This window comes from Silene latifolia, unplaced genomic scaffold (assembly GCF_048544455.1).
Source record: "Silene latifolia isolate original U9 population unplaced genomic scaffold, ASM4854445v1 scaffold_57, whole genome shotgun sequence".
NCBI lineage: Eukaryota > Viridiplantae > Streptophyta > Magnoliopsida > Caryophyllales > Caryophyllaceae > Silene > Silene latifolia.
In genome coordinates, this window is record NW_027413480.1 from 7,138,049 (window position 1) to 7,152,256 (window position 14,208).

The window sequence follows — 14,208 nt, forward strand, 5'->3', positions numbered from 1 at the left end:
CTTGATGGGCGTGAGACACTGGATCAGAAGACTTAGTAGCTAGATCATCATTTAGAAGACTTTCACTTTTGTTTATGTTAGTTCTTTGTAATTTGATGTAAAAGAGGTTTTGTAATAATTAAGTTAAGGTAATTATATAATTTGCCTTGGAGTTAAATTTGTTATTCACTTCCTCGGGAAACCGAGATGGTAACAGTCCGGTTTATTAGGGAATGTCTTGATAAAGGCTCCTTCATAAATCGGGGTGTTACAAAGTGGTATCAGAGAGAACGATCCTCAGGCCTAAACCAATGAACCCAATGAACGTAGGATGTGTCTAAATAAAATGAACCCCGGGAATAAAGCGTTAGGAGCTCACGGTGCGGTTAAGAAGGCGCCCTTAATACGTGCTCTTTTGCCCTCTCAGTTTTGAACCAGGTAACCCGAGATAAATTGAGTGAATGGGGTAGTTAGAAGGAAAACCTTGGATATAATCGAGTGGATGTACACCTTGAGACCCATATATTCTAACCATGCTACAGGACAACATTACGGTAAGTATTTTGTATGAATGATGATGTGATCATATGATGTTGTAGAGCTGGGAAATAAAATTTTCGTGTTCAGGTTGATAATCAATGAAGTGTTGGATTGTGGTAATCGTGAGCGTGAAAATAATTGCGAATTGATGAAATTTATTTGGATGGATGTTGAATGACGTGTTGATAGAGCTAATATGTCTAGCGATATGCGGTTATGTGATCCCGAAGCCATGCTAGTATAGTATTGTGATAGTAATCTGAAACACTATTGAATTGCATGTTTCTAGTCATAGCAATCGTGATTTAAATGTCAGGAGTAGATCGAGATGTGAAGGGATTCGATGGGATAGATGTTTACGTAAGCACCAAGTGTGAGATTTAAGTTGGGATGGGTTAGTATACATAGTATGTTCATAGGAGCTTGTAACATAGTAAAGAATGACCTAGTGCTGAAACTCGTTTTGTTTGATTTTACTCTTTAATTGACCTTACTGCCATTTCTTTTTTGTTTATTTCCTGTGGATGAAAATTTTATGGGAGATAGCCTCGGGAGTTAGTGTTCATTTGGCGTTGGTCTCATGCTTATAGGATATACGGATTAGGAGTAATAAATGTTTTAATGGGCTGTGGTCAGGAAGTTCCTGTGCAGTGATGTTTTGACCAACGATTTTGTAAAAATCCTCATTTAAATTGTATTATTAATTTTTGCATAATTCCAACTCCATCGATCAGAAGATTCGCATATGTTTTCAAATTGATAAGCCACGAAAATTCTTGATGTTTCTATATTAAATGGTAAGTTTTGCAAAATGACCCAAGTTTCGGACCAATTGCTGTCACATACTTGTTTGGACCAACTGAGTTGTAAAATCCTTTAAAAATTGAATTCTTGAGCTTTGGACCTCATTCTTTTTCTCACGAATTATTAACTCTCTGTATGTTATAAAAAGTAATATAACTTAAGTTTTCGTTGAACGGTTATTTATTCGTGATTTTTGGAAGTTACAACGTGAATCATAACTTTTAAAATGTGAATTCCATGTTGAGTTTTCATACAGTTGTTCGATTATTTCATGAGCCTTATTAATGTGAAATTATAGTGTCCTTATATGATGATAGTAGCACACATGTTCAGTAGTTATGCATCTTAACAAGTGATAAAATTAAAGTTTAGTTGATAACATTGTTGGCATGATAGCATGAGTGAAATTGAACAGCTTAAATTGATTCCTAATCGAGGGTGAAATATTTTATACGGGTCCAGTTGTTGCATATTTTATATGTTTGGCATGTTGTAATATCTCTGGTGTATTCATCATATTTGTATAGTGGTCGGGTATATATAAATATAAAACTATATTATCATATTTTGGTAAAGTTGGTGGCGTTAAATGTTAACTTGATTGTTCTAATATACTCGCGTGAATATTTATAATAATTATGTTTAAATATTTACACATGGATGGTAGGAATGAGTATGTCTAAATGTTCACACATGTAGGATGTCATCTGAGTTCTCATGTCTTTTATGTGAGTCTGTGTGCCGATAGTTATACTTATTACTTCATTGCATTAATTTATTTCAGTTGAACCTAAACTTATGATATAATAATAAAATAGTGTTGTTGTTCCTTACTGGGTATGTTCATAGTTGTATTGTCATGAAATGCTAAGGTGGTTGTTGCAATTGTCACGATATTTGAAATATAGTTGATATAGTTACGAAATAGTTACGATATTTGAAATATATTCTCGAACCGTCGAATTATAATGAGATAACCCTTTGATGATTCACATGTCATGCGTATGTTTAAATGATAGTGGTTATAGTTACGTTTAATTGAGCCGCGAGTTGCCTATTTGTTCAAACCGTGCAAACCAGAGAACTTGTTCACCTTACTAATCTTTTGTCATAGATAATGTTTTACAAGTTATATGATGGTATATGTACATGTTTAAGTTGTTTATGCGATATCTTTTATTTTTTCTTTGAAAATGGATTATATCTTGAGTTGATGGATACAATTGAATGGTATGGTTGCTAAAATGTTAAACATATGTGTGATATGGAAGTAATTTTGTTGTTATTGTGAATCATATAACTATTAATACTCAATTGTAATTTCAGTTGTTTGGCTTCTACATTATTAAGTTAATTACTCATGACGCCTTTGATCGATGGTTCCGTAAGGAGTTTAAGCGAGAATTTTATAGTGTGCCTCCGATCTAAACTAATAATCTTCTTATATTGACTATATGGTTAGACTCTTGTCTAGTTCTTATGACGTGATAAATCGTTTTAAAATTTAACATGTAATTGAGTTGGTACTTATACTTTTGTGTGACCATGCAACCTGTGATAAATAGATCTGTAATAAAGAGGTAAAATTTTGATTGAACACGGTTAAATTGTATTTACTTGCTTTACATTATGGTACAAATCGTATGCTTTGACGAGACGTCACCAGGGAATGTGTACTATCTAAAAGGGGTCTCCGATTAAATGTTGTAGTCGTGTTAGCCGTAAATATAATTGAGTAAAGAAGTGCAACTAAAATCCTGATGTTGAGGTAATAGTCGTTCATTAGTAAAGATAGGACTGAAATGAATAAGATGAACCTGTAAATTACGAAATATGAGTCGACACCTAAGCTTGTATTGTTTGAAGGAATTGAGTTAAGTTTATCTGATTTTGAGTTAAATGGATTCTATGGACGGCTCTGTTATAGGATTTATGTTAAGAAAGTTATTCACCGTCCAGTATGAAAGTAAAAGTTTTGAAAATGAAGTTAAATTTTGTCGTGTGAGTATAAATTCGGAATGAGATTTCGGCCGATTAATGTCCGGTTGTATGGTTTCATGATATTTGCTAGTCTGGGGGAATGAAGCTAGAACGGAGTCACAAATAGTGGGTTAATTTAGTCATGTTGTTCTTTCATGTAGTGAATTGGTGGGTTGTGGTTAGTTACGAATGTCAAAACGGGAAATGTAATGTGGTGATTTAAGTGAGTTGTGTGTTAACATGGCATGTTGATATTAGCATGATATGTAATGAATATTTGTAAAATTGGTGTAGTTAAATACATTTAATCTTTTATGTCATGGTGTTGGGTGCAATTTAAATATATTTAACACCAAGAATGAAATTTTATGTATGATACTATTGTATGTTAACTTTCCAATATCGTTGTTTACTCGCTTGACTGACTCGACCAGTAAGCTTGTAAAATTTTCCAATCAATGTGCATTCGTCATTCGTCATTCGACCAATATTTCTTGGAAAATATGCTATTTGACATGAACTATATGTGAGCACCTAAGCATCTTCATCTTTGTAACCTGAGTAGTAATGTATAAATTAGATTGACAAGCAGATCATGTGAATGTTATTGCATGTATTGATTGATATGAAGAGTGTTTAGATTAATACTGAAATGTCTTAAGTTATTCAACGTGGCTTTTGCTCCGATCCGTGGGGATGTGCTGTAGCAGCAGTAACTGTAGCTTCCTTGAGAGAGCTTGTATATTGACTGTCTTTAGTAGGGATTAGTTAACTTGAGCGTGAGTTGTGAATCTTTTATCCTCTTTCAGTTGTTAGTAGTAGTTTGAGAACTTTTGTTATAATAATGAAGGTTACGGGGACGTAACCATGTTTAAGGAGGGTAGGATTGTAAAATCTTAATACTTTCATGTGTGATTTCTCAGTTTGGCTATATTGGTTATGCGTTGTATGGGTTATGATGGAGTGTTACATGATGTGTTTCTGTTATGGTTAAACTTCGGGGACGAAGTTTATTTTAAGGAGGGTGGAATGTAATACTGCGTTTAATATTCAATTTGGTGGGTGCCTTACATACTTTTGTATATGCGTTTCATAATTCGTATGCGTTGGTTGGTAGAGAGGGTAAACTTCGGGACGAAGTTTCTTTTAAGGAGGGTAGACTATAATACCCGGTATTTTAATATGATATTATATTAGGCCGAGTTACCAGCTGGGTCGTGTAGTGTATTGGTGACTCGGGTAATTATGTGACTCGGGTTTTAATTAATCTAACTAGGCTAGGCCCGTATCGTCTTAATAGCACCTATCCTATATGTATAACCCATCTAACCAAACCCTAATCTCCCTATCACCATATTCATTTTAACCATGAGAAAAGAGAGAAAAGAGAGAAGAGGGAGCCGTGTGTGAAGGGAGTCGCGTGAGGCATTGCGAGGCGATTTCTCAGCCTATTCTCATCCTATTTCGTAAGTAGACTATCCTATTACCTCTTTATTCAATTATTAGCATAATTATAGTAGTATTGGGATAATTTTCGTAACCCTGGAATTGGTTTGGGGGTTTTTGATTATAAATTGTATGAGATAAATGAATGGAATAGTTACAGCAATTTACAGATTCGTTGGTCTGTGTTATTTGATTATTTTACCTGTCTTAAAATCGTGGGATGCAAAAAGTTAAAGAAGAGACTCATGTTTATTCCAAGCCTAGTTTATGCCTGTGAAAATTCGTAGCATTTCACCGTGTAGGTTTTCCTGAAGAAATTATTTGTGAACGTCTATCTAAAAAGTCCGCGAATCAGTAGAGGCTGAAAGATTACTTCTAAAACATAATTTAGATATCGATTTGGTGCTGGGTCTTTTTCATATATTTAATTTAAAGAGTTTAGATGAGTTAGGCGTTGGTTTTACTTAGAAATCATTTGTCAAACTCGTTTTATGAATCAATATTTTTTATGCGACGGTTTCTGTCAGTTTTTGGAAATCAGTCTGAAAACCCTTGATAAGTTTGGAATTTGAGAAAAACACGTTAGATATAATTTGTAGCTAAGACTCATGGGGTTCCAATTCAATTGGCCTTGCATCAAGTCGAATTTTCTGGAATTAGTTATTCATTTTATACCGAGTCTGCCATGTGCAGGAAAATCAGGAAAAGTCGTGTTTGTTCTTTAAGTTGATATTCCTATTAAATTACGATGAGTCGAGGTTATGTGAATGATTAATTGACTGAGTAGGTGGTAATTATACATAATTATGTTATGTAGGTGATGGATATATGAAGGATCATAACTGATTGCTTGTGCGTGCTTGGATTGCGAAAAGGTAGGGAAATACACTTGACTTATTATCGTTGTTGTTGAATTGTGTTGACTTGTTGTGTTTCATATGACCAAACTGTGAACGTTGACTTGATTCGTGGTTGTTGATTCATGTTATGATTCATATCCTGGAATGTGCTTGACTGAATTGATCGTATTGAGTATATTATCACAACATTTGATGAACCAGGCATGATTCTATGATTTACCAGTTCAATGATATACATATTGTGTTGCATTAATTTCTTGAGCATTCATATGCATTGGAGATGGAGGATGTTGTGGTGATGGGGTGTGGTGATGATGATGTTGTGATAAGGCCCAGGCGGGTTCTGCAGGACTTGCCCTGGTGTCCTCAGTGCTGGTAGCGGATCGGCTACGGTCGATATATAGTCTAGGGGATCGGTATGGTGGGTTGTCCGGGTTATGAGATATGAGTTGAGATGGAGATGGAGGTGACGGAGGAGCATGCATATCATACTTTGTTGTTTCATTGTATTCCCAACTCAACCTCGTGGTTGACCCTGTGTATTCGTGAACACCTGCGACGATCCAAATATTGGGGAGCAGACTTGACAGGTTTAAGAGATAGGACGGGAGCTTGATGGGCGTGAGACACTGGATCAGAAGACTTAGTAGCTAGATCATCATTTAGAAGACTTTCACTTTTGTTTATGTTAGTTCTTTGTAATTTGATGTAAAAGAGGTTTTGTAATAATTAAGTTAAGGTAATTATATAATTTGCCTTGGAGTTAAATTTGTTATTCACTTCCTCGGGAAACCGAGATGGTAACAGTCCGGTTTATTAGGGAATGTCTTGATAAAGGCTCCTTCATAAATCGGGGTGTTACAGAAGACGCACGGATTGTGGTGGTGGAGACGGGCGTCTTCTGGGGAAGACGCACGGATTGCTGGGCAGTCTTGTTTCTTCTTCTTTTCTTCCTTTTTCTTCATAAGATCCTTGGGGATTTCCTCGGGGATGCAAGGATCTTTTCTCATCATTGCCCATCTACTATAGTATGTACAAAGGCCTTATACTCTTGTCTCTCCTTGATGCTTGGTCATTGAATTCAATCAATTTAGTCTCGTTTTGCCATGAAAATGCAAGGTTTGAACTCCTTTCCTACCAAGGGATCAAAACCTCAAAGAATATGCAAAACAAAGGACTAAAGACAATAAATGACCCAAATATGCACTAAAAAGCAAGGGAACAAGGCTAATTCGGGGACTAAATATGCTCTAATTATGGTCACATCAGATTCACATCAACATCCACCAATCGGCTTAAATGATCCGCTACAACATTTTCTGCTCCCTTCTTATCTTTCAACTCCAAATCAAATTCACTAAGCAATAAAATCCATCTTATCAACCTCGGCTTAGACTCTTTCTTTGCCATCAAATAGTGTAGAGCTTCATGATCTGAAAATACCACCACTTTAGTACCAAGTAAATAGGATCGGAATTTCTCCATATAAAAAAAAATTGCTAGAAGCTCCTTTTCAGTCGTGGTGTAATTCCGTTGTGCTTCATTTAGGGTCATGGATGCATAATGAATAACATGGGAATCCCTCCCATTATTTTGACCCAACACCGCTCCCAAAGCATAATCACTCGCGTCACACATGATCTCAAAGGGAAGAGACCAATCCGGCGCTTGAATAATTGGAGCGGAGGTAAGCCTACCTTTCAACTCGTCAAAAGTCTCCTTACAAGCCTTGTCAAAGATGAAATCTGTCTCCTTTTGCAACAGCTTGCATAAGGGTGAAGCGATCTTAGAGAAATCTTTTATGAACCTGCGGTAGAAACCTGCATGGCCAAGAAAAGTTCAAACTTCACGGACATTTGTAGATACCCAATATCTGCACCTTCCAAAAACCACCCGATGATGATCGGACTGTAACGTGTTTTTGATATGCGTGCGTGGATTGGCTATACATGAGACGGTTTAATGCACTACTCGAATATGAAAAATGATTTCATAAATGGTTTTCTATCTTCATTTGCATTAAAATAACACTATTTAGAGTTACGTCTTCGGACCTAAAACCGACTCAGAAACCCGCAACTCGAGTCAACCTGAGTCAACCCGAGTCAACCCAATTCTCGAATGTCAAAAATAATGTCATGAATGTCTTTATCATGTCATTTCCATTAAAATGACTCTAACTAGAGTCAAAACCGTCTTCGGACCCAAAAGCGACTCAGAAACCCGCAACTCGAGTCAACCTGAGTCAACCCGAGTCAACCCAAATCTAAAATGTCAAAAATAATGCCATGAATGTCTTTATCATGTCATTTTCATTAAAATGACCCTAATTAGAGTCAAAACTGACACCGAGCCAAAAACCAACTCGAAATTCAAATCCCGACTCACACGGGTCAAACCCGAGTCAAGGACACAAAACACCTACCTCAAGTAACACCCAAAATCATCTTATTAGGTGCCCATATTGTTACACGACATCCTATTCGATTACCACAAATCAAACCAACCAAATAATAGATAGAGCAAAGGCCACGTCCAAATTGAAAGGGACAGTACACCCCTTTCAATCACAAGGTAGCTCGCGCCTAAAGCAGGTGTCTGCTTAGCCTCTAAGCAAACTCAACCGACCTACCATCCCACATTTCTCTATAAATACCCACCATCACACACCATAAAACTGACGCGAGAGTCCGCCCCCTATTTCTCCCTTAAACTTCTATACTCGACTTCCTAAGTCACAAAATCGACACGTGTTTACGACCTACCGAACGTAAACACAAGCCTTACACATATTGTTTGGTACCGTCGCCGTGCATTCGACCGACCCATTCGACCAACTCAACATCAATCAACATGTTTTAATTAATATATTTTCAACATATTTTCAAAACTAAATCATTTTTTAAGGCACGTTTTTAAACTTCTTTGATCGCGAGTAGTCACAACGAGAAAACCGTCTCTAAAGTCGTCTACCACGCAAACATCAATACACGTAAGTTTGAGGGTGTAAACAACTTATTTATTTCATGGCTTTAATGTTTTCATAACTTTATAAGCATGAACGATGCATAACACGATTCAAATATAGGTTAGACGAGCCAAAACCGAGTTTTGGCCCGAGACAGAAGCCCTTTGCTATGCAAAGTGGCTCGCGCCTCTTGTGGGTTTTCGGGTAAGACTCAAACGTGTTTGTTCTCGTCTTTCCTCTTTATTTCATTTCTTGTTTGCAATCGGTTTTTACCATTTCAAATGTTTCAAATAATTTTTATGACAAACTTTTTAGCCATAAATTATAATCACCCTTGATTCCATATACCATGACGGTTTAATCCGTGACTCGGTGATATTAATTGGTTAATTACATTTTAAAGGAAATTATTTTCTTTTATTTACCATTTTATTTCATTTTTATGATAAACATATTTTGACCATTACAAGAATCATCCTTGGTTCTTTATACCATGATGGTTTATCCCGTGACTCGATGATATTATTGGTTAATTACAAATTAAAGGGTATTTTAACCCCCTTTTATTTTATTTACCATTTTTCTCATTTATTTACATTTGCAAACATATTAGTCATAATTCATAATCATCCTTGGTTCTTTATACCATGTCGGTTTAATCCGAGTACGATGACAAACATGACTAATTACAAATAATTAAACTTAACATAATTAGTTCAAATAAAACATTTTCCTTTTACCATTTTATTATGTTTTTCAAACTTGCAAATACGACAACGAATATTACTAACATAATAGTAATTATTCCGAGTCGTGGAAATCATGCTTGCAGATCATTAATCACAAAAAACGGTTTTAAACAACCTTTTTACAACCAGGAGATGCCTCTTGGTTCGGCTCATGGCTCGCGCCCCAGGGCCTCCTGTTTTTATCTTTTATAAACCTGGGCAGAGCCCCTTCCCTCGCCAATAGACTCGCGCCCGAATGGGGCTGCCTGACGTTGTTTTGTCTCATTTTAGCACTTGTCTAGGACGATCCCGATTACGGTTAACCCGAATATGTGACGAATCAGATTGACAAGTTTATGTTTTTACACTTTGTCATTAAACACACTTTTTCAAGTAAATGGATCGTGTTAAGCATCATAATCCGAATTTGGTAAATGGATGTTTAATTTCCGTTTTCACATGCAAATCAATCTAAATCCAACTCGACATCAACTACTTGATATTTGGATTAACAAACCGACTTAGGAAATTCTCACATGTTAGGTTAAAACTTTTGGATGTGCATTCATGCATTTACACCGTTTTATCAACTTTTGCACTTAAACAACCACGATCGATCAGTAGAGGCCGCTAACGCAAGCGGGATTGGGTGTCCGATTAAAGGGCTTTCCAATACGTACCCTCACCCCTTACTCAAAACCTTTGGATAGTTGATGGCCTTATCCAGGGCATATGAGAGTCATTTTAGGCATAGAATGCTAAAAGGGGGACGAGTCCTTATCTTTAGTACCTATGTCAAACACCGCTTTTTGCCTTGATTGACCTAGGTATAAAGTGGATTTCGAACGGGTTCCAGGCATCCCATAATTGCTTGGTGGCGACTCCGAACATCTCAAACATCATTTCGTGGCCTTTGACGGCCGATCTAAAGCGATCCGGTCGAAAGCATTTTTACGCCGCCGAGCGTGGCTTTCAAAGAGACCGATGTACATCCACAGATTGGCTTGGCGTGCATGTGGCCCATGTCCACAACATTAGTAGGGTAAGGTAGAGAAGAAATAGTATGAAACTTACCTTTATCCACCTCAATACCTTTCGAAGACACAACATGTCCAAGTACTATACCTTTTTCCACCATAAAATGATACTTCTCAGAATTCAAAACAGGGTTACTATCAATATAGCGCTTAAGAACAACAGATAAATGGTGTAAACAACTATCAAAAGAATCACCATGCACTGTAAAATCATCCATAAATACCTCAATCAAACTTTCAACATACTCATAAAATATGCAAACCATACATCATTTGAAAGGTAGCAGGTGCATTACAAAGTCCAAAAGGCATGCGTCGATACGCAAAGGTACCAAACGGACAAGTAAATGTGGTTTTCTCTTGATCTTCAGGGGCAATAGCTACATGAAAATACCCTGAATACCCATCTAGAAAGCAATAATAAGCCTTACCCTCTAATCTTTCAACCATTTGGTCAATAAAGGGAAGAGGAAAGTGGTCTTTTCTAGTTACCGCATTCAACCTACGATAATCTATACAAACCCTCTACACGTTTTGGATCCTAGTGGGTACAAGCTCACCATCTTTGTTTTCAACTACGGTCACCCTAGACTTTTTAGGGACTACTTGGGTAGGACTCACCCATTTACTATCAGAAATAGGATAAATCATACCTACTTAAAGCAATTTGAGAACTTCTTTCTTCATAACCTCCATCGTCGGAGGATTCAATCAACGTTGTGGTTGCCTTACCGGTTTAGCATCATCCTCTAGCAGAATCTGGTGCATACAAGTACTTGGACTAATACCTTTGATGTCGGCAATAGTCCAACCAATAGCTAGTTTGTTCTCCACAAGCACATCTTTCATCCTTGCTTCTTGTTCCTCAGTGAGCTTACTAGAGATGATAACAGGAAGTGTTTCTCCTTCACCAAGGAAAATATACTTCAAATGCTCAGGAAGAGCCTTAAGTTCTACCACACAGTGTGCCTGCAAAAAGATGGCAACAATTTCTCCGAAGGAACTGTTAGTGGCAATTTATTATTAAAATCTAAAGGAAGCTCCTCCAACTTATGTAAGTCGGCCACAACCTCCTTCAAGTTAGCATAAAAAACATATTCTACCTCTTGACCATCCACACTATTTTCCAAAGCCGCAACTCATCATCACCATTAAAACCAAAGAAATCTTGGGCTAAAGGGTCAATAATGTCAATAAAATTCAAAGAGTGGTAGTCATCAGGATTTTTATAGCATCATAGATGTGAAACTGCACTACCTGACCACTAGACTCCATAGTCATAGACCCACTCGACACATCAATCTTAGTGCTAGCAGTTTTCAAGAATGTCCTACCTAACAGAATAGGAGCGACATGTTTATCATGTTCCATATCTAGCACATAAAAATCAGCAAGTAAGATAAGATTATCAACCAAAACAAGCACATCCTCGAGAATCCCCTTTGGGTAGACATTCGATATATCGCCTAACTCGGATAACAACACTAGTAGCATGCAAAGGACCAAGTTTCATAGATTGGTACAAGGAGTAAGGCATCACATTAATAGAAGCTCCTAAATCTAACATGGCCTTTTGAATCTTAGTGTTTCCAATGGTGCAAGGGATAGTGAACATGCCCGGATCACTACACTTAGTAGGTAATTTTCTTTGAAACATAGCGGACACATGTTCACTAACCTTCACTTTTTTCACCCCTTTCAACATGTTATTCCTTTTAATAGTACACAACTCCTTTAAGAATTTTGCATATTTAGGAATACTTTTCAAAACATTAAGAAGGGGAATGTTTACCTCACACTTCTGGAATACCTCATAAATGTCCTTGTCGTGCTCAAAGTGGTGAGTCCTCTTAAGTGCATCAGGAAAGGGTACCTCTGGTTCCACCACCGGTATAGAAGAGGGAATCTGCTCCTTCTCCTTAATAATAGAAGCTTCTTCACCGTCCTTGATCACTATCTCTTCCTCTATTTCATGAATCAGTGGTTCCTTGACTTTTCTTTTTACTTTCTCAGCCTCCACTAGTTGTCTCCCATTTCTCAAAGAGACTGCACTCACATTCTTTGGATTCACCACCGTTTGAGATGGTAGTGCAGTAGAATCTCTAGTCTCCAACCGATTAATTGCAGTAGCCAGCTGACTCACCCAATTTTTAAGATTCTTGAAATTTTGCTTATTGGCAGATCTATCTTGGGTAACACTGAGAGTAAGAGCTCGAATCATATCTTCCGTGGACATTGATGAACTCGGTGGTGCTTATTCAGCTGCTTGTTGAGGCACTAGTTGATTAAATTGTTGTCCATGTGGTCTTTGGAGAAACTGACCTCTAGGAGGGCCAGATGATGGACCAGTTTGAGAATTTCCCCAACAAAAGTTAGGGTGAGCCTTCCATCCTTCATTATAGGTCTTGGAATATCGATCCCATTTCCTGTTATTTTTAGTACTCTCCCAAACACCATTTTTAAGATTCTTGAAATTTTATTTACCATTTTTCTCATTTATTTACATTTGCAAACATATTAGTCATAATTCATAATCATCCTTGGTTCTTTATACCATGTCGGTTTAATCCGAGTACGATGACAAACATGACTAATTACAAATAATTAAACTTAACATAATTAGTTCAAATAAAACATTTTCCTTTTACCATTTTATTATGTTTTTCAAACTTGCAAATACGACAACGAATATTACTAACATAATAGTAATTATTCTGAGTCGTGGAAATCATGCTTGCAGATCATTAATCACAAAAAACGGTTTTAAACAACCTTTTTACAACCAGGAGATGCCTCTTGGTTCGGCTCATGGCTCGCGCCCCAGGGCCTCCTGTTTTTATCTTTTATAAACCTGGGCAGAGCCCCTTCCCTCGCCAATTGACTCGCGCCCGAATGAGGCTGCCTGACGTTGTTTTGTCTCATTTTAGCACTTGTCTAGAACGATCCCGATTACGGTTAACCCGAATATGTGACGAATCAGATTGACAAGTTTATGTTTTTACACTTTGTCATTAAACACACTTTTTCAAGTAAATGGATCGTGTTAAGCATCATAATCCGAATTTGGTAAATGGATGTTTAATTTCCGTTTTCACATGCAAATCAATCTAAATCCAACTTGACATCAACTACTTGATATTTGGATTAACAAACCGACTTAGGAAATTCTCACATGTTAGATTAAAACTTTTGGATGTGCATTCATGCATTTACACCGTTTTATCAACTTTTGCACTTAAACAACCACGATCGATCAGTAGAGGCCGCTAACGCAAGCGGGATTGGGTGTCCGATTAAAGGGCTTTCCAATACGTACCCTCACCCCTTACTCAAAACCTTTGGATAGTTGATGGCCTTATCCAGGGCATATAAGAGTCATTTTAGGCATAGAATGCTAAAAGGGGGACGAGTCCTTATCTTTAGTACCTATGTCAAACACCGCTTTTTGCCTTGATTGACCTAGGTATAAAGTGGATTTGAACGGGTTCCAGGCATCCCATAAATGCTTGGTGGCGACTCTGAACATCTCAAACATCATTTCGTGGCCTTTGACGGCCGATCTAAAGCGATCCGGTCGAAAGCATTTTTACGCCGCCGAGCGTGGCTTTCAAAGAGACCGATGTACATCCACAGATTGGCTTGGCGTGCATGTGGCCCATGTCCACAACATTAGTAGGGTAAGGTAGAGAAGAAATAGTATGAAACTTACCTTTATCCACCTCAATACCTTTCGAAGACACAACATGTCCAAGTACTATACCTTTTTCCACCATAAAATGATACTTCTCAGAATTCAAAACAGGGTTACTATCAATATAGCGCTTAAGAACAACAGATAAATGGTGTAAACAACTATCAAAAGAATC

The 14,208-nt window shown here is 37.3% G+C and overlaps 1 protein-coding gene across 1 annotated transcript; it reads right to left on the bottom strand.

The window, feature by feature from the left end:
- Positions 1-6,869: 6,869 nt before the first annotated feature.
- LOC141639751 (uncharacterized) lies at positions 6,870-12,578 on the bottom strand. The gene is made up of 6 exons (XM_074448798.1): positions 11,768-12,578; positions 11,600-11,715; positions 11,131-11,311; positions 10,611-10,737; positions 10,380-10,522; positions 6,870-7,429 (listed from the first exon to the last, which is right to left on the bottom strand). Exons 1-6 carry the CDS (start codon positions 12,576-12,578, stop codon positions 6,870-6,872), a joined length of 1,938 nt encoding a protein of 645 aa, XP_074304899.1.
- Positions 12,579-14,208: the final 1,630 nt, after the last annotated feature.